Raw genomic sequence first — 20892 nt, 5'->3', positions numbered from 1 at the left:
TCTCCGAAAACCCCCCACCCCACCAGTAAACTCGGTTGAAGTCTGACCTTTATCTGCCAACATCTACATTTCCTTCAAGGTGGTAATCTGCTTTTGTTATTTAAGTTTGGTTGTCTTCTTAATTGTTACCCAATTGCTCTGGGGCTTGCATAAACAGTTAACAAAAACTACGGCGCACGAGGCGGCCGTTTCGCTTTCTGGGCTTGTTGTTCTTGGCACTGGGTCAGTTCTATGAACTTCTGGTGTCCAACTGGTAGGACCTGAAACTCTGTGTTTAACAAGTGCCTGTAGTCAAAACAGTTGGCGTGTGCAAGCTGGTACTGACTGCAGCTGGTCAGCCGTCGGGTCCTGGACCGTGCAGAACCCCGAACCCCGAATCACGGTGCTCTGTTTTGGGGGACGGGCTTTTGTTGTTGTTTAGTGTGGGAAGGGGGCGGTTGCTTCCTTTTTTTTCTTTTTCTTTTCTGTGATGGCATCCGTGCTAATATGGATCGCTTCAGGTTCCAAAAGTGCAGCGTGTTTACAGTCGTCGTAGAATCAGATTAAGTTGGCAGCCCGAGTCTCTCTGTAAGTGGTTTTAGTTTACATTTCTTCTAGCAGGATGTTTTGCATAAATTTTGCTGATCCTGGGTTATTTATAGACTTTTTTGAAAAAACGGGCATGCCTGAGAGTTTTCTAACTGCTGAAAGTGAAATCCGTTTCTGCATTTAGAGAAACGGCCGGGCATGTGCAGCAGAAGGTTATTTTAGCTCTTGAAAATTAATTTCTCCGCGAGGTCATTTGATAACATTCCCGAGCGTACTCTCCAGCTGCCGACATCAGATACCCTGATAATTGTCTCAGGACGTGTTGTTTGCTTTTGGTTGGTCACAAACGGAGTAAAATGAAAGTAATGATGCCATTTCCTCTGGGACGCTGTGGGAGAATGGATGCAGTGATTGGGTATTGTTTCAAACGTCCGAAATGGGTTCGTGGTCGTGGTTTTGTCCAACCCTGGGGAGCAGTGCAGCCGGCCCAGAAGCCGGGCGGCGGGACTTGCCGAGAGCCTGGGGGAGGGGCAGAGGAAGGCCGGTCGCTGGAAAGTGAGTGGGTTTTCCAGTTTGTCCTCGTGTAAATGACAGTGATACTGAAGGGTTTATAGTACTAAAAGGAAATAATAATATTCAACGGCAAGATAGCATATTGGCTAAAATCTGTTTGATTTTTCTGGCTCTGGCGGTAGCATCTTTGGGGATCGCGTGCGTGTTTGCATGAGAACTAAAGCCAGGCACGATCAAAATCACTAAGCCAGCATTAGCACTCTATGAAAGGGCTTCCCATAATATTTACCAGAACAGTTGGCTAAAAATTGGTCTGCTTTGCCCACCGAATGGCTGTGTAATTAAATCGGCCCTTGAGAGCATACCTTGAGCACCTCCCATCTCCGTGTCTGCGCTCCCGGAATTTGCATGGCTAAGTAGCACGTTCATCAGCGTGAGGAGTGTGGACTCCCCGTCTAATGGTCCAGGAAGAACGTCGTAGATGAGACACTTCCTTGTGCCTCGGCTTAAATATTTTAAACCAAACAAATCGAAAAGGCCCATCATCTGGGCCTTGTGAAAGGCCTTCTGAGTAGGGAGTCTCCCCTGATGCAGGCATGTGGGTCCCTCCCTGACAGGTCCAAACTTCACCACTACCCAACCCCCCAGCATCACCAACTTACACATGAAATGACAATGGACAGTCGAAATGGAAATTTCCAAGGTAGTAAATGTGACCTAGGCCGAGGCGTGACATAATTCTCACTGCCCAGGGCTGCCATGAGTGGATTTCTTTTTCTCCTCCATGTTTCTCTCATCTGTATAAAGTGAGGTGGTTTATTTTGTATTTTGTGTCGTTTTTTGGTCTCCTCTGACCTTGCAGAGAATAACGATGAGGCTTGTTTTCGGTCTTCCACAGTTTAGAGCGTGCTCTGTGCTTTCTCACGGTAGCCCCGCTGAGCTGGTGGGGACAGGTCGAGCCCTTTGGTCCCAGTATAAAGAAGGGATGGGGGCTCAGCCTGCACGGTGGAGCTGGGGAGCCACGCTCCGGCTCGCACATTATCCATCAGACCTTCGCCTTCTCGGTGCCGCATCCAAGCTGGATGCGCCAGCTGCAACACAGAGGTTAAGCAACCCTTTGTTCTGATTTGATTCCAATCTGCCCCTATGGATGGGGCCCCTGTTGCACTCCCCTTTTCCTCCTCCTGTCTGTCAGGCTGGGTTGGGATTGGAGACTCACCTTTTGAAGGCCTCAGGTTGGAGATGTGTGTCGGATTGTGTACCTCTCAGCTAGCAGTGACTACGGGTGCCCCCATCCCACTGTATAGATAACCTCGTGGCCAGAGTGAATGAAGAGCCATGAAGGGAACCCACGGGCCTTTGTGTTGGAGAGGGATGGCAGTGAATACTGAAAAGTTTCCCAGTCATCCTCGCCCTTGGGCTTTTGCATTTGAATTGGTCAAACCCTCTCAATCCTGCCATCCTTGGGAAAGGGAAGTTGCTTTGCAGGAGTTCAGCTGCTCTGGGCTGGAAGACCTGCCTTCGGACAGCCTGAGTGCATCTGTAGGTTTTTCCTTGGGTGAACAGGCAGGTTTCTGCTAGTGGAAGTGGTATCTTGGAGAGATTTATAACAGTAATAATCATAATACTTTTCTTTTATGTTTGCATAGCCTGACTCAACTTTTAAACCTCTTTTACATGCCTGATCTCATTGACTCCTTCCTATAGCCTTGGAAGGGTGGTATTATTAACCTCAGAGCATGGAGATTCTGGAAGGAGGGTGTGGGGATTCAGACACCAGCCCTTGGGCACCGGTTCTTTTGGTATCGATTTCAGCTGCCTAATGTCTATACTTGGTTGCCAGTAAGGAGGGTAGTTTGGGAGTTGGAAAACCGGTTTTCTTCTATTATTGTATTTCTTGTCAGTTATAAAGGCACATTTGATTGCCTACCGTGTGCAAGGCAGTGCTAAGAGCTTTACTTTTAGTCCTTCAACCACTGGTAGCAGGAGGGCTGTTGTCAGCCTCATTTGTTAGTCATCCATGGGATCCGTACCAGTGAAGATGAAGTGTGGGCCAAGTGACATACCTGCCCTGAATGGCAGGTGGCTCGGTAGAGTCACACCTCTGGAGTACTGTTCACAGGTCGCTGTCACGCTGGGGGATAGATCGAGTTGTCCGCTTGGCCCTGTCCCCTTCCACATTATAAAGGAGGATTTGGAAGAAGAATAGCATTAGTGGCGGGATTATCCAATTTTTCAAGCAGTAGATTTAGGAGGGAGAAGAGTTATATTAATGAGTCAGAGTCCTGAAAGATCTCCCCAGGCCAGAGCAGTGGACTGACTCCGACCAGATGACATTTGTAAAGGACACCTGTGGATAAGCAGCTTGGCAGTAAAGCATGTGAAGTAAGACTCAGGGGTGATGCAGCCCTCAGAAATAAGAAATCTAGGGCTTCCCTGGTGGCGCAGTGGTTAAGAATCCGCCTGCTAATGCAGGGGACACGGGTTCGATCCGTGATCTGGGAAGATTCCACATGCCGTGGAGCAACTAAGCCCATGCGCCACAACTACTGAGCCCGCACGCTAGAGCCTGCGAGTCACAAGTACTGAGCCCACATGCCTAGAGCCTGTGCTCTGCAACAAGAGAAGCCACCGCAATGAGAAGCCCACGCACCGCAACAAAGAGTAGCCCCTGCTCGCTGCGACTAGAGAAAGCCCACATGCAGCAATGAAGACCCAATGCAGCCCAAAATAAAATAAAATAAATAAATAATTAAAAAAAAAAAAAGAAATAAGAAATCTAGCTTGGATGTCTAGTGGCCTTAACAGGAGAATGATACCCAGAACAGACAGCTGGGAGCTGCCCAGACTTCACCTGTGATGTTCTCCCTTCTGAGTGGCACAGTTTAGAAAGCACAGTCAGAGATCAGAAGAAGAGCGAAAATGACCTTTAGTGAGGAATGATTTTAAAAGATGTCTGGGAGTATTTATCCCAGAGAAAGAGGTTTCGGGGAGCAAACATTTGGCAAGGTGTCCCATGGAAGGGAAACTCGACTGGTTCAAGGTGACCCCCACAGGGCAGAAATGGGATGGACGTGCGGGCATCCCAGAGCAGCTCACGTAGGGGAGATTGTCCAGCGGTGGTGCTTTCTGGCCTGCTGTGAACTTGGAGAGCTCGGGGGCCTGCAGTGGAGAAGCCAGGCTGGGTAGCCCCTTGGCTACGGCTCCGAAGAGGCTGACAGCCCTGGAAGGGGCCAGCAGCGGGTAGCAGAGAGTGATTACCTGTGGGGTTTCTTCTTGCTCTTCGCGAGTCTATGACTCTGTCCCAACTTCATGGTCTAAGACCTGAGCCCCTTTGGTGGAAATGATGGCTGTATCAGGAATGAGGGGGCTGGCAGAGGGGAGCTGTGCCTCCGAGTCCCATCTGTAAGTGGCTAGGGCAGCCTTCGTGCGCCCGTGTGTGGGGTGGTGGGAGCGGCTGGCTGTTCAAGACAAATTAACACTTCTTTGTGGACCTGAATCGGCCACGTTTAGGGACTTCCGACTTGGAGTGAGTGCCTATCTGCTCTCTCCTACTGGTCGCCTTAGTTACCTTAACTTAAAGATTATTTCCTTTAAGTGATTCCAAGAAGGCTTTTGAAGGTAAGTCTCAGTTATTCTGAAGCTGATTGTTCTGTCTGTGGATTGTCTTGGCCCTCACTTTCTGCAGAGTTTTGGGTTTTTTTGTTTTTGAGATGAAACGCATACAACATAAAATCAACCATCTTGAAGTGAACAACTGGGTGGCACTGAGTACATTTACAGCGTTGTACAACCACCACTTCTGTCTAGTTCCAGAAGTTTCATCACTCCAAACTAAAACCTCATACCCGTTAAGCAGTTATTTCCCCCTCTCCCTCCCCTCGGTCCCTGGCAACCACCAGTCTGCTTTCTGTCTCTGTAGATTTACCTATTCTGGACATTTCATAGAAATAGAATTCATATAATATGTGACTTTTTGTGCCTGGTTTCTTTCATTTGCATCATGTTTTCTAGATTCATCCATGTTGTAACATGTATCGGTACTTCACTCCTTTTCATGGCTGAATAATTGTCCAGTGTTATGTATATACCACGATTTGTTTATTTATTCATCCACTGATGGATACTTGGGTCGTTTCTGCCTTTTGGCTATAGCTAATGGTGCTGCTGTGAACATTCACATACAGGGATTTGTTTCATTTCTTCTGGGTGTGTACCCTAGGAGAAGAATTGCAAGATCATATGGTGATTCCACGTTTAATTTTTTGGGGAACCACCATACTGTTTTCCGTAGAGGCTGCACCATTTTACATTCCCACGGAATGTGTCCAAAGGTTCCAGTCTCTCCACATCCTCAGCAACCCTTGTTATTTTCCATTTGGGGGCTTTCTTGGTTGTTGTTTTTTGTATACGTAGCCATCCTAGGACGTGTGAAGTGGTATCGTGTGGTTTTGACTTGCATTTCCCTGATGGCTAATGATGTTGACCATCATTTCATGTGATTATCTTCTTTGAAAAAATGTCTGTTCAAGTCCTTTGCCTATTTTTTAATTGGGTTGAGCCTGCCTGTTTTTGTGTTTAGCATTAAGGTTCTAAACTTGCGGCTCTTCAGATGCCAGAGCAGTATAAATATTGCATCTTCTTTCCTTTTTTCTTTTCTTTTGGTCACCCCACGCGGCAGGCGGGATCTTAGTTCCGCAACCAGGGATCAGACCCGCCCCCACTGCAGTGGAAGTGCAGAGTCTTAACCACTGGACCTCCAGGGAAGTCCCCATCTTATTTTCTTAAGCCATCTGTTTGCTGAAAACCTAGTCCACCTACTTATTACCAGGCACCTGAGATGAGGAGAGAACAGTGAAAGAGGTAAGGGAAGGTACTTCACCAGGACCAGAGGGCTCTGGGAGAGCTGGCCCACGGAAGCTGTTCACATCTCTATCCCCCAGGTCATCCTGGAACTCTCAGCAAACAGATACTAAGAAAGTTGCTCACAGCTGTCTCTGGAAAGACTCAGGCTCCTGGGCCACGGGGCCTGCCCTTTCATCTGTGCTTCCTCTGAGTATTGCAACATTCAGCAGGCCTCCTCTTGACAGTCCCCTGAGCAGGGGAAGTGTGCCCATGAGCCCTTGACCCTCTTGCCTAGAGTCTGGAGGATACAGCGCACAGCCTTACCCTGTCTCCAGCCCTCTCCGTAGGGCTGGGTTGGGTGGGTGGTCGAGTCACACCCCCCTCATACCCCGTGGCTCCATTCCAAAGAAATGGAATTGTAGAAACTAGTCCTGCTTCGACAAGCGGCATAGCCCTTTCCCAGCCAGAAACTGATTCTGCTATATTCTGGGAAGAAACTCTCTCTGCGACAGGGGAAAAGGAAGCCCAAAGTCAGAGACCCAAAATCATGTTCTCCTTGAATAATTCTCCCATGGGAGACTCCCTGTCTCTGGCTTTGGTTATATGATCAAGCTGCTGGAGATGGTCCCAACCTGAGACAGCCTTACAAAGGCCAAGTTAGCACTGCCCAGTTTACGTGCCATGGTCTGAGATGATGCCATCCTCCCATAGTCTGAAATTCTCCATTAGAGGCTTACTTCTGAGTCTTGGAAAGCTTTTATCTCTTAGGGGTTTGTTTTTATTTTTCCTTATTAAAAGGCGTATACTCTTCCGCCAGGGTCAACTTAAGATTTATCAGGTAACAGGCAGGTTTTACAAAGAAATGTTGGATGAAACATAGTAGAGATCCTAGTAGAAGATAAAAGAAAATAAAAATACCTAAAACACACTAAACTGCTGTTTTTTTTTTTAATGGAGGTGAAACTCACATAACAAAATTAATCATCTTAAAGCATTGAATTGTAATTTTTTTTTCAGGCAAGGCTTTATTGGGACCCCTGCTGCAGCGGGCAGGGGTGGGGGGGGGACGAGATCAAGCAACAGGTTCCCTTGCTTGCCCGCTCGCTGAGGTGAGGGTAGGGGTGTGTCCAGGGGTCAGGCCGGAGGGGTGGCCTAGGCGTTTTGCCCACCCCTCTGGTGGTGCTGAGCGCAGGGGGCATGCGCAGTTGAATTGTAATTTAGCACTCAGTCTGTTCACAACGTTGTACAACCGTCACCTCTGCCTGGTTCCAAAATGCTTTCATCACCCCCAGAGGAGGCCCTGTACCCCTGAAGCAGTCACTCCCCACTCCCTGCTTCCCTAGCCCCTGGCAGTCTGCTTTCTGTCTCTATGGATTTACCTATGCTGGCTATTTTGTACCGATGAAATCATACAGCATGTGGCCTTTGGGGACCCACTGTCTTTTTTAGACATCCCCCCTTCCCACAAATCTACTACCCCTTGCCAAGGTCAGGGAATAAACTTTCTAAATATAAGGAATGAATGAAAACTCTCCGCTTGAATTCATACTTAAAATGTCCCACAAAAGTAATTTTCAATCTTTATGATGACGTCTCTACTCTCTCCAAAGCATAGTGCTGGGTATTGCAGTGGACTCTGCCCATCAGGGCACACAGGCCCTGAGGGAGAAGGAAGCAGAAAGGCTTGAGGCCCCTGCAGGCTGCGTGGGCCCCTGGCCTCAGCCTGGTCCCCGGGGAAGCCTGCAGGGGCCATCGTGCAGTCGGGCTGCAGGAAGGCCCTGACCCTTCCCATAGGGTGGCTGCTCAGATCCGTGTGTGTGTGTGCGTGTGCGCGCGCGCGCGCGCGCCCGCGCCAAAGTTCATCTGCCAAATTCGGGATACGACCCTGGTCCTTCCGGGCTTTTCTTTCTGCCTTTCCCTAATCGCATCTGGGCGTGCTCTCTTAAAGGGGAAGCGGTGCGTTCTGACTGGCCAGGGCCCTCAGCCAGGAGCCAGGAAACGGCTCCCACGAGTTGCGCTGCCCAGCGTGTCACTGGCTCAGCCCCCTTATCCAAACAGCGAGGCTGTCTCCCTGGGATGTGTAAGTGTGAGCACAGGGCACGCTTGCCACACAGGATGGCGTGGGGCTGGGCCCAGGTCACGGCAAGCAGAGCGTGCTGTCAGCCCACGATCCATTCAGCAAGTCCGAGGTGGAGCTTAGGCGGTGCCCTTGGGCTGTGGGCTGGCGCTGAGACAGGGCTGAGGCGGAGCGGGGAGAGTTGCTGCCTGGGAAAGAGGTCAGGAGTAGGAGGCTGGGTTGGGGACCCGTCTATTTTGGACAGACCTTCTGGAGGCGCCAGCCTGGGGGCCTGGGGAGGAGTGGAGTGGAAAATTTTCTAGCACACCTCTCCTAGCCCCAGGAAGCAGCTGCACTGAACCTGACCAGCTCGTCCCCTCCACTTCTCTGCACTTATGTGCAGCTCCAAACACACTTGATGCATTTATCTACTCGCTACTGATTTTTCTTGGTCATTTTTATATGCAAGCGGTGCTAAGCAATGTTTCGGGTCTCTTTCACTCAAACTTCAAAAATTGCTGGAAACTGGCAACCTGTGGTTTTTCCTTCTTTACTCTTCGCGGATGGTCCTCGGTCCGGTGTGTGCACACAGTGGTCCCTGAGTCCACGCTGGTGGCCGGCCAGCTGGCGGACTGGCGGCGCCCGAGCACGATTGGCAGCGCACCTGGCCTGGTTTCTAGCGGGGTTGGTTTCCTGTGTGCCCGCGGGGAGACCGAGGGAGGGCTCACGCCCACTCGCGCACAGCCGGGGGCTAACTCGGTGTCCCCAGCAAGTAGCTGATGGTAGCGAACTAGACCCTTGCTGTATTTTAGACTCCTTCCTACCCTTGGTTTTTGTTTGTATGGTGGTGATGGTTGGTCTTCAATCTTGTAAAAAGCTGTGTTTTCCCCGAAATAATTCAGACCTTCTGCTCCTAAAAAAAAGGGAGCAGAGGGAAAGAGAAGGGGACTGGAGGGGGAAAAACAAGTGGTGTCTCCGTACATGTACACTGAGAGGACAGAACCACACCCTACTTCAAGACAGCTTCCTGTTTGCCACTGCCAACTGCCACTCCAAGGAGAACAGAAATGCTTCCGTTATTAGTGACTGCCGTCGGACCACAAAAGCCTCTTCTGGGTGACGCCGCGAGCTTCGCAGTGAGCTGGGACTGTGCACCTCTAGAGACTGTGGCCTGCACTCCTGAAACTGGAGGTCGGTACAGACAGGAATCAAGCAGCCCTGGCCTCTCCTTACTCAGCCGATGTTTCTTAAACAATTGTGCTCCTGTAGGATTCTTGTAAATGGATAGTTTTAATTCAGAGGCAGGGAGAAGGTAGGGAACTGCCCCCTTAGGAAAGCTACTGCTTGTATTTTTTTAAACCTACAGTTGTATGTGTTAGGGGAACTTATGTGAAGTGCCTACTGTGAGTTGGCACCGGGGCAGTCACCTTCCATGTGTTATCGATCCTCACATTCTCATTTCTTCAACAGTGAATGTAGTGAGTGCCTACCAAGGCCAGACCCTGGGCTGAATGCCAGGGACGAGAGAGGGCACAAGACATCTGCTCTCCGTGCGTCCAGTGACAGGACGCCTAGACCAGTAAACCAGTGATTACAGCATGGGACCTGTGCTAAGATGGGGGACCTCAATGTACTATAGGGGCACCTGCCCACTCGTAACCCTATGATGTGGGCATTATTGTTCCCACTGTATAGGTAAGGAAACTGGAGCTCAGGGGGTTAAGTTATTTGCCCAAGTCACAGAGCTAATGAGTGACAGAGCTGGGATTTGAGTCCAGATCTTTCTGATTCCAAAGACAGCAGTGTTTGGTCCACATTTCCAGTGACTCCTGAAGCTTGTGTAGAGCAAGAGAGTTACCTCGGGATCTTTTAAAAAATACAGATTTGGGAGCCCTGGCCCTGCTGTCCCAAGAAGAGGAGCCCTGGGCGGCACCACGAGGTCTCAGGTGGACAGTGGCCTGGACTCCTTCCCGACATCATGCCCCAGGATCCTCCGGCCCTTCCTTGAGGCGTGGACCACGCATGCCTGTGACAGGGCCCAGGGCTTTTCATGTGCTTAGCCCAAGGCACCTGGGTAAAGGCCACCGACGTGGCCTCAAGACAGTCTTGGGAAGATTCGGCCCAGCTGTTCAGGTATTTTAGACATTGGGAATCCCTGTTCTTGTATCTTCCCACCAAAGATACCCCAGCTTTGCCCAGCTTCTGGCTGCCTGCCACTCCTGTCCCTTCAGTGCCCCTGGAGTGGGGATGTGTCAGCTGTGCCATCTTAAGGTAGAATCCAACAGCTTATCGTAAAGCTGGAAGCCACCAGTTTTCATCTTAGCTGTGGTGGTTCTGTTTTTATACTCACGTGACTTGCACAGTGGGTATGTTGGTGGTTGGGGCCGAGGTCACTCTGACGGAGAAGTTAATACCATGCAGGTGGGACTCCTTGTCAACCCCTCCACTACCGTATTGGCTCCAGACACACGGGAATAGCTGGGGCAATAAAAGGCGAGGATGGCAGCTCTGTCCCATGGGGCAGGCAGGCTGTTCACTGGCCTCAGGTCCTCCAGGTGGCAGCCCACCTTCAGAGGGGACCCTGTTCTCTACTCTCAGGGTGACCAAGTGGTGGCCAGCCAGGACCTGGAGAGTGTGTCCTCTCCCTGAGGGAACCCTCGGGCTATGGCAGTGTCTGTCTTATCACCACCATTATCTTTCGGTGCTTGGCGCATGGTATGTGCCAAAGAGATGCTTTAAAAAATGAGTGAATGAATGAATGAGGTGTGACTTAAACACATGCTTTTCTCTCCTTCCTCCTTTTGTATCTGCACCTGTTTTCTCCCCTTTGGCCTCTCTGGTTAAGGATGTGTTAGTGTTTCTGTTGTTGTTGTTGTTTGTTTTTCTTTTTTCTTGTATGGATTTAAAAAACAACTTTAACAAAAATAGAGGCATCCTATATCCTTCCCTTTTTTCCTTTTCTATCGGTGTTATAATTCATATATATATATGTTAAATGTTTTACATTTTTATAAAGTAATGATTAGTGTTTGCATATACTGGTGATATTTTTAATTTTCTTGTGAATTTGGGTAGTATTGTCTCACATACACATTTCCTTAAATTGAGATAACCCTCATACCCGTCATTTTCAGTTGTTTTATCATAGACCAGGTTGGTTATGGTATTTTTTACTATTGTAAGCAATGCTGCTGAGAATATCTTTGAACTTTTCTTGGGGGGTGGAATATTTCCTTGAGGTCTATTTTCCAGACTAAAATTACCAGGTTACCAGATCAAATGCTTTTATTTTTTTTTAAATAGATTTCTTTTATTTATTTACTTATTTATTTATTTTTTGGCTGCGTTGGGTCTTCATTGCTGTGCGCGGGCTTTCTCTAGTTGTGGCGAGCGGGGGCTACTCTTCGTTGCGGTGCGAGGGCTTCCCACTCTGCGGAGCACAGGCTCCGGACGCGCAGGCCCAGCGGCCACGGCTCACGGGCCCAGCTGCTCCGCGGCACGTGGGATCCTCCCGGACCGGGGCACGATCCCATGCCCCCTGCATCAGCAGGCGGACCCCCATCCACTGAGCCACCAGGGAAGCCCTGTGAATGCTTTTTAACCGTTGTCATCAACACGAGGTTGCTCTCCAGAGAACTGTCATCCCTTGGAAGTACCCCCAGCAGTGTGTACGTGTGTTTGTTTCCCCACTGGTCTATATTGCTGGGGGGGTTTTCTCCTTCAGTTAGGTTAAATGTCTAATGAGGGCATCCTTGGGGGCTGATGGAAATACATCAGGGCCCTGGAAAGTCCCTGGGACTCCCCAAATCCTACCCAACAGTGGTTGATGCCAGAAATGTATACCTTAGTATAAATAACCAATAGAAGAGCACAGGTGGGGTGGGGGAATGCCTCGGAGAGGGAGATGTAAAAAGCATCCTTATCTAACTTAAAGCTGTATCCTGGGCCAGCTCTGAAAATGGGAGACGCTTTGTTAGAATCTTCAGACAAGTTGTATTGCTTACGTGTAGAGGAAAGACAGTATCCCAGAGAAAGACAGTATTTCCATGGTGGAAAGGGCATTGGCTCTGGGGCCAGGCAGGCCTGGGCTCACCTTCTAACTGCCAAGGTCACTGTGACCTTGGCCTTGTTTCATAATCTTGCTAAGCTTTAATTGCCCCATCTACAACGAGGAGGCTAACAGTATCCACTTTGTGGGGTTGTTGGGTCGATTGCATGAGCTCGTAGGTGTAAAAGTAGCTTGCTCAGTGCCTGACACATAGTAGGCACCCAAGGAATGCTGCTTCTCTTCCTAACTGAATGAATGGGCACAGAGTGACCAGATGGCTGAGAAATCAACCCAGAGCCTAGGGGAATTTGAGAGCTGAGCCGGCTTGAGCAGTGTAGGCACCGGCCCACCGTGGCTTTTGTCAAAGGGCCCCAGGTGGTGTGTGTTGCCCATCTGGGTAGCCGGTGAAGAGGGGTAAAGAAGAACTAGTATAAGTTAACTGGTGACAGGCACCCGTGCTTGAAGGAACACCTCCCCTGACAGCTTTTTTTTTTAATTAATTAATTAATTAATTTTTGGCTGCATTGGGTCTTCATTGCTGCACACGGGCTTTCTCTAGGTGCACAGGCTTCAGTAGTTGTGGTTCGCAGGCTCTAGAGTGCAGGCTCAATAGTTGCGGCACACAGGCTTCGTTGCTCCACGGCATGTGGGATCTTCCCAGGCCAGGGCTCGAACCCGTGTCCCCTGCATTGGCAGGCAGATTCTTAACCACTGCGCCGCCAGGGAAGCCCCCTGACAGCTTTTAAAGAGGCACCGCAGCCCAAGGAGGGAGTGCGCTCCTGGGCAGCTCACAGGCACTCCTGGCGCAGGAGCTGCTTGGCACGCCTCTGCCTGCCACTCACTGCCTGCCTTAGTCACTTGACTTTCCTGTGTCTTCATTTCCTCCCCTGCTGATTCAATATCCCCCCTCTAACCACCATGGCACTATATTTAGTGCCCAGCTACAACTGTGGCAAATGAGACCACAGCTCAGATGCTACCCCTGCTGTCTCCACGTCCGAGCCTTAACAGACCCTGGACAGGTTTCCGAAATGCAACCTGCCTCAGTTTCCACAGCTGTAAAATGGGGGGATACCTGCCTCACCCCCTCGCCAAGTGGTTGCAAGATACAGCTAGCATGGTTCCTGCATGATTCCCCGGGCCAAGGTGTGTGCTCTGCCCCTCACCCTCCGCCTCCAGTTTACTTTTGGAAGGTCCCTTGGAGTTCAGGGTTGTCCTTTATGGAAAGCATCCTGACCGCAGCCACTAAAGCAGATAGAATCCATTGATAAAATAGAACCCGGCTAATGATTTGCCAAGCACCTGCTCTAAGAGGTGAGGGCTGAAAGAGACTCAGCACTGTCAAATGAGCAAGCCAGGAGCTGGCCTAAGCCCAAGTGAGTTTACACAAGCGTGTCGGGCCACAAGTGACTGTGGTGCGTACACTCTGTTGGGGGCAGGGGCGGGGCGGGGATTGATCCCTTAAACACCATATTGGAAAATTCCCAATGCGTTCTTTCTAAAACTGGTACAGGGAACCACACTGGGTGTTGGCGGCCGGCTCAGCCATTCGTGAGGCATCTGTGCTGAGGTTTTAAATGCAGGACACTGATGCTGTGAGTATAAAAATATCTCAGTGAATAAGCATGGGGGGAGGGGAGGGTTCCGAATTTTTACTGAGATGCAATGGCCTGAGAACCTGGTGGACTTTTCCCAGTGGAGAGTAGTAAGGGGAGAGGATTGTGGAGACACCAGGGCTCCCCACATGGTGTCTGCAAGCCCCCTGCTCAGCTGGTCTCTGGGATTGCACCCTGGAGTCCCTCATGGATGGTTAGGCTGTACACAGTGAAGCAAGTGGTCTTAGAACAGCCAGCGGCTGAGGCCATGCTCTGGATTTCCTGTGATGGAAATGCAAAAAAGTAAAAGGATTTGGTTTTTCCTTTCTTTGGTCATTTCTTTGGAGTTGAGGTCTCAGGCTATGGCTGACTGGTACCTTAAAAGCTGCCACATTAGGTGTTTTTCCCCCTCTCCCTAGGGGAGTCAGGTGCCCTGCTGAAATGCCCATACTCAATGGGGAGGGGAGGTGTCCAGCAGCCTTCCAGGCTCTCCCTATATGCTGTAGCATCGTCCAGGATTTCAAGGTGGTAGAGCTCAGAGTTAAAACCACAGGCTCTGAAGACATCCATAAATCTAATGTTTCCTAGCTCCATGAACTTGGTCAACTTGTATCTCTAACCTCAGTTCCTTCATCCGTAGAACAGATATAATAATTGTACCTCTCTTAGGGTATTGTAAGAACTAAATACTAGGTAATTACCAAGGCAATTCAAGTATTTAGTAGAGTTCTTGGCGCATGGGCAAGTCTTAATAAGTTATTATTACTATTGGCCAAAGGACAGAAGGGGTGAGACCAGAGGTTGCTGATCCAACATCAATCACCTAGGTTGTTATTGATGTAGTGGACATTTAATTCTGTGTGAATGTCCTGACAGTGATCTTCTGTTTTCACTTCAGTAGGTAAGTGGTACTCACATTCAACATTAGCACAATAGATTGGTTTGGTCTTTCTGTCCCACGATCTGGAAAGAAATGTGCTGTAAAAGCTATAAACTATTGCAACCGTTTTCACTTTGGGAACTACACCTCAAAGAAGTAATCTCAAATCACTTTTTAACTAAATTGTAAAAAAAAAATGAAAGAAAGAAAGGAAGAAAGAAAAAAAGCCAGACAGTAAGTAGTAAGAGAATAGCTAAGTAATCTAAAGCATGATGTCAGTGATTAAATATTACCTAACCATTTAAAATGACCAATATTTGGGAATTGGAAACATATAAATGGAATAATGTTAGTTGAAAAAGAATAGTCCAAAATATCAATTGATTACTGTTTTGTTAATGCATCTATGTACATGAACAGAGAATGAGAAGATTTGGAGGGAAAGGGTTTTTTTCTCTAAGATTGCTTCAGTCTATAGAATATTTTAATAGTGAATAAAAAAAGAAATGTTCTGGGCTTCCTTGGTGGCGCAGTGGTTGAGAATCCGCCTGCCGATGCAGGGGACACAGGTTCGTGCCCCGGTCCGGGAAGATCCCACATGCCGCGGAGCAGCTGGGCCCGTGAGCCATGGTCGCTGGGCCTGCGCGTCCGGAGCCTGTGCTCCGCTACGGGAGAGGCCACAACAGTGAGGGGCCCGTTGATTTAATTTTTTCTGTGAGTTTAGCAGCAGAACGCCTTGTCAGGGTCACTAATCATAATTCTCTGGAGGTGATTTGGGAATCCCTGATCTGGCCCATTCATTTTGTCCTTAATGTCACGCTTCTTTGTGATTTATCTTTGCTTACTGGTATTATTTTCCACTCTTAGTTTAGCAAAATAAAAATTCTCTTCATTATGAAGGCTTATCTCTCCACCAGAATGGGGGAATACTTCTGCATATCCCTTCCCCCACCCCCTCTGCCACCCTGAGCACATGAGAGCAAATGAGTGAATGAAGTCTGCAGAGCAACCCAAAACAGTAGTGGTAAAAATCAAAGTCTTGTTTTAGTTTTGGAAACTTCAGCCAAAAAAAAATTGCTGAGCGAGACATTTCTGAAGGGCAGAAAGAACTATGGATTTGAAGAGAGAAGCGTTGGTTCTGAACTCAACCCTGCCACCAACTAGCTTTGCCCTACAGGCTGGTAACCGATAACCTCTCTAAGTGATAACCTCATCCATCAGCAAGCAGATGGGACGAGCTGACTTTTAAGATCCAGTTCTAACCTTCAGTGATTCTAAGTCCTGTGCTTCCGAATTCCCTGGCTTCACATCTTGGTCACAGTACACCCCGTTTCCTGCCTTCCTGAGAAGCAGCTAAGCCCCTGCCCATAGCACAGAGGCCCCATTCCTCTCATAGCCACTGACCTTGACCTTGGCTAGTCACCTCGCCTCTGGGTCTTCTTTAGCCAGTCAGTCCTGAGGAGGGTGGAGATGGCTGGCTGCTTCCTCCCTGTGTCAGAGGGGTTGTAAAGACCAGTACAACTTTACAAAGGATGAACTCCCCCAAGGAAGATCCTGCCTGAGTAAAATATTTCAAAACGTGTGCTATAATTATTGCTATGACATTCAGGAATCACGAGAGATGGGAAGTGAAGCATCAGGTGTAAGTATGCCTTGTATTTATGATAATGGAGTAGAAAGAGGCCTTCAAGGCCATCTAGAGACCCACTTCATTTACAGATAAAGGCATGGAAACAGAAAGTTTAAGTGGTGAACTCCAGGCCATAAGCCTAATAACGTGGTGTGGCTGGAATTGGAGCCTGGATCTCCTGGCTCCTAGCCCAGGGTTCTCTCTACTACATCAAAACAGAGGCCCTGGAACTAGCTCTTGGTTTTCACATCCTTGAACAGGGTGGCTCTGGGAACTGAGCCTGTATGCAAGGTCTCCTCTGATTCAGTGAAGAAAGATTCCCTGGTAAAGTTATTCAGTGCAGGCAACCTATGAACACTGGTCAGGCAAAAACACCCAGCAATCAGATGATCCTCAAAAATCCACTTTCCCCCGCTCCCCAATTCCCACCTCATCACAGGATTAGAGTCAGTCGGCTTGGAGACAAACTGGCAGCCCATTGGTACCAGGAAGCCCAGAGGAAGCCCAAAGACTTGTCCCTCATAGCCATAGTCAGTCTGCCTTTCTTTCCAGGGTGCCTGGCATAGCAGCCAGAAGTGCGTCACTAATGAGAAAAGTGAGACTCGGCTCGGAGATGGGAGCGGGAGTGGGATCTGCTCTCTCTGCCCCCATCTTCTTCGTTATCACAGTCAACCCAGATCTCCAGCTTTGTGATCTCTAGTCCTTCCCATCAGGAGATCTGTTATAATTTCATTTATTTATTCAACACACAGTAACTAGGCACTAACTATATGTGGGGCTTTGTAGTAGGTACGAGGGAGCCAGAGCGGACTTAGGATTTCAGACCGTTTGTCTTTTGGGGGTTCAGGATTCCTTCCTGTAATTGTATGCAGAGTTTTGGGGCATTTTTCTTGGGAAGGGTCCTTACCGTTGATCAAATCTGTTCCCCCGTAACAGTTAGGAACCACCGTAGTGGGTGTACACCGGAGCTTTACCTCGTGCACCTACTCTCCTGGTCAGCATTCTTATCCTGCCCATCAAGTCGAGACCACAGGAGCCGAACGAGGGTGAACAAGTGGGGCATGTCTCCCAGGGCGCTGGTATTCTCTTAGAGCCCCAGGAAGGGGCTGCCCACGTCCAGGCCCCAGACCTGTGGATTCTGCCTTCAGTGTTGACGTCCTCCTGCCTGTCCTGACCCGGCACCTGTGGCCCGGGACCTCATTGAGCCCTGGAGAGGCCACAGGGGCGTGGGGACAGATGCTGGGCCACCTTCTGGATGTAGAAGACCCTTTCATTCAGCCCTGCTGAATGTCACAAGTCCTTGTGACTTAAGTGCTCCTGCTAGGGGTTAGGTTTGAGAAATTGCAATTTGTTATATGAAAAGTCCTACCCTCCCCACTGCCCCGAGGGACCATGTGGCCTCTGAGTGGCTGTCTGGGGATGGCTTGGGCTGTGTGATTCTCTCACTACGTTCCCATGACACCGGGCATCCCCTTTACTAGTCCTGTGGCAGTGGTTTTGCAGGAAGACCGTAATGCCTCCCGCGAGAACGGTAGGGTGAGTTCAGCTTGCCACTTGACACAGAAATTCAGAAGGTAATCACTGCTAGTTGGTGGGATATGATGTCAAGCAAACCATAGTCAGAGCTGAGGCTTCGGGGACCGACACTGCAAGGTCAGCACTCTCCTCTTTGCCTGTTACGTACACGCGTATGCATGTGACTCACTTGCTACAGATGATGTGCTGAGTTCTGTTCTTTCTCCTCCTGTAGAGAGAAGACACGGTTCAATGTGTAGACCTTCTCCCTCTCCGGCGTCTCCACCCTCCAATGCCCGGACATCACTAGTACAGGTGAAAACGAAAGCCTGTCTCAGCGGCCATACCTCTGCCAGCAGCTCCTCAAAGCCATTCAAAACGCCCAAAGACAATCTCCTAGCCTCCAGCGGCAAGCAGCACACAATCTTTTCAGCGAAGGGATCAAGGGACAAAGCATGGTGAGTGTCGGGTGCCGGCAGCCGCCTGTCCTCGCTGCTTGTCCCTGTCACCACAGGAAACAGTGTTTACCCAGTGGCTTTGTCCAGGAATCTGGGGAAGTGGGGAGGGAAGGGACAGAAAACCAGAATGATGAGATGAGAAACCTAAATACCAGGAGAAACAGGGCACCTTAAAGGACTATCTGCCCGACAGGGGAATTCTTTCCGCTCCTGAGATCTGAGGCAAGTTGTGCCTAAGAAGAGGGTAACAGGGAAATATTGCTCTCAATTTTCCACCCCAGTGAACAGAAGTGTTGGTACAAATCATCAAAAGCACAGCCAGTCGGCCCCGCAGGGAGTGAGGCCCTGGTCCTTCCGCAGGGCCCTGGAAGGCAGGCTCCCCACAGAGCTTCCCATCACAAGCAGCCTGGTCTGCACTCTGTGAAGGAGCTGCCAGCAGAGGCAGGTACTTGGGAGCTGACGACGGAAGGAAGAAAGGAAATCCAAAGGGAATGTCGCCGCCTGTGACATGATGGGGTGGGAGAGGGCTGGTTGCAGGTGACTATGAAAAATCAGAGGCTTTTAATTCTTTTTTTTTTTTTTTTTAGTTTATTTTTGACTGCGTTGGGTCTTTGTTGCACTGCGTGGGCTTCTCATTGCGGTGGCTTCTCTTGTTGTGGAGCACGGGCTCTAGGCACGCAGGCTCAGTAGTTGTGGCTCCCAGGCTCTATAGCGCAGGCTCAGTAGTTGTGGCGCACGGGCTTAGTTGCTTCACGGCATGTGGGATCTTCCCGGAATGGGGCTCGAACCCGTGTCCCCTGCATTGGCAGGCGGATTTTTAATCACTGCGCCATCAGGGAGGCCCTAATTCACTTTTTTATCTCCGTCTTTACCGAGAAGTCAAAAAACGTTACCTGTGGGTTGGACAGATAGGAAACCGAAGTGAAAATGAGGACAGGAAGCAGAAGATGAGTATCTTCAAATGCCAAGGACCCAACTTGGAACCCTTAGGGACCGGCTTAGTACAGAGCCTCTAGCCTTATCTTGCTGGCCTCGTGGAGGCAGACAAGGGATAAGTGTGGGCTCTGTTCGTTTATATATCTAAAGAGAAAACATCTTCTGTTAATTCATGCTACAGAAGATGTCTTCTTACACTCCTTACGTTTCTTACACTTTCTTACGTTTAATTACACTTACGTTCATAGCTGGGAAAGCTGTGGACTAAAGTCATCCATCGATTGGTTTGTCACCGCACGCGGGCAATTTTGATGACTTGGTAAAGAGCTAATTATGCCAGATCAACTAAGGGGCCTCTTGTGACAGAGAGGAGAGGTTTAGACATGGCTGTCAAGGAGGGGAGGCACCTGTCACGCAGCCAGGGCTCACGGACGAGCTTTGTTCTCTTGAGTGTTAGGATCTCTATGCTGTAAGAGGACACAGCTGGTTAGGAAAGACCTGGCCTGAGAGTGACAGTTGGTGGCCTCTGGGCCTGCCTGCTGGTAGCGTGAGTGTCCTTCTTATGGTGACCTCGGAGAGCCCCTGAAAGGTTGTTTGCCAAGGCAGCATCTGGTGTCCTGACGTAAGTGCTTCCTGTATCACCGCCTGTATACAAATCTCAGGTGGGTGACCTTGGGCAAATGGCTTGATCTTGGTGTGCCTCGGTTTTCCTCATCTGTAAAATGTGGTTACTGATATCTCTACCCCACAGGATTTTTGTGAGGATGAAGTGAACTAATTTTTATAAAAGCAGGAAGCGTGATGTCTGGATCAGGGAACACGTTCAATAAATATTTGATGATATTGTTATCATTATTATCACGTGTGCCAAAGGACAGAGCTCCTATAAGCAGGAGTACAGGTTGAGAAGCCCAGTCTCCTGGAAAAAGTAGGGAAATGGCTCTTCAGACTCAGACTGAAGTTGAAAATGGAAAAGGCTAAAACCGTTTATTCAGAGTCTAGAAATGAGCTATAGAGCAACTAAATGAGGAAAGCTGGGCAGGGGGCTCATGGGGAGTAAGTCAGAACGAGACTCGGGGGTCATGGAAGATCATAGCATGAATGCAATAAATGATAACTGATAAACATGGTCCCAGGAGGTGAGATGTAGCACCAGGAATTCTAAGCTGGGCAGGGGGCTCATGGGGAGTAAGTCAGAACGAGACTCGGGGGTCATGGAAGATCAATAGCATGAATGCGATAAATGATAACTGATAAACATGGTCCCAGGAGGGTGAGATGTAGCACCAGGAATTGTCCCAGGAGGCAAGGCTTCAAGGGAGACCGCTCAGGTTAGATCATCCTCCATGTTCGGGTCACACCAACTCAACACGCACTTACTAAGCCCTGCTATGCGTGAGGCCCCTCTTCAGCTAGTGGCAGAAGGTGGTTTTGAAAGAATCTGAAAAAACTAGCCAGGGTCCAAAGAAAAGCAACCAAAAGGATTGCAAGAAGGGAAATAAGCCCTTGTGAAAAAAGGCCTCCAAAAACTAGAGCACTGACCTTGTGTGAAGAGCAGAAAGCTCCTGGGCAGTTTACCTAACTTCAAGTAGGCAGACATCTAGACAGATCAAGGGAGGCACGCTGGGTGAGGCTGAGCGTCGACTGCAGCAGCCTCCTGCCTGTGTGCTCACCTCCGGTCAGCCCATCCCCTGCCCACCGTCACTGGGGACTCATATTGGAGGGCTGGGAAGATTTGGTTTGGGGGCTTCCAGGGCCCGCCTCAGTTCAGGGAGCCTTCCCCAAAGGGCGGTGTGGAAGAAGGAAAACTGGAGGGGCAAGGAAAGCCAGTTCAGGGCCCCGCTCGGCCACTAACTTTCTGTGTGACCCTGAACAAGTCACTTAACTT

General features: G+C 49.4%; 1 protein-coding gene across 16 annotated transcripts in view; it reads left to right on the top strand.

Annotated features, from left to right (window-relative positions):
* The window catches only part of ATXN7L1 (ataxin 7 like 1), a 243812-nt gene that overhangs the window by 170516 nt on the left and 52404 nt on the right, over nt 1–20892 (top strand). For 11 of the 16 annotated variants that reach the window (XR_003005423.1, XR_003005419.1, XM_024760906.1 and 8 more), the window contains exon 4: nt 17846–18068. Coding sequence is in view for 10 of the 16 variants with exons in the window: in XM_024760906.1 (XP_024616674.1) it covers nt 17846–18068 (223 nt within the window). In the remaining 6 variants the exon portion in view is untranslated. The other 5 variants (XR_003005427.1, XR_003005425.1, XR_003005426.1 and 2 more) reach the window with 5 other exon arrangements.

The sequence above is a fragment of the Neophocaena asiaeorientalis genome, unplaced genomic scaffold, assembly GCF_003031525.2.
Source record: "Neophocaena asiaeorientalis asiaeorientalis breed wild unplaced genomic scaffold, Neophocaena_asiaeorientalis_V1.1 scaffold508, whole genome shotgun sequence".
Taxonomy (NCBI): domain Eukaryota; kingdom Metazoa; phylum Chordata; class Mammalia; order Artiodactyla; family Phocoenidae; genus Neophocaena; species Neophocaena asiaeorientalis.
The sequence above is the reverse complement of the archived record's forward strand: the minus strand, read 5'-3'. Positions and strand labels throughout refer to the sequence as shown.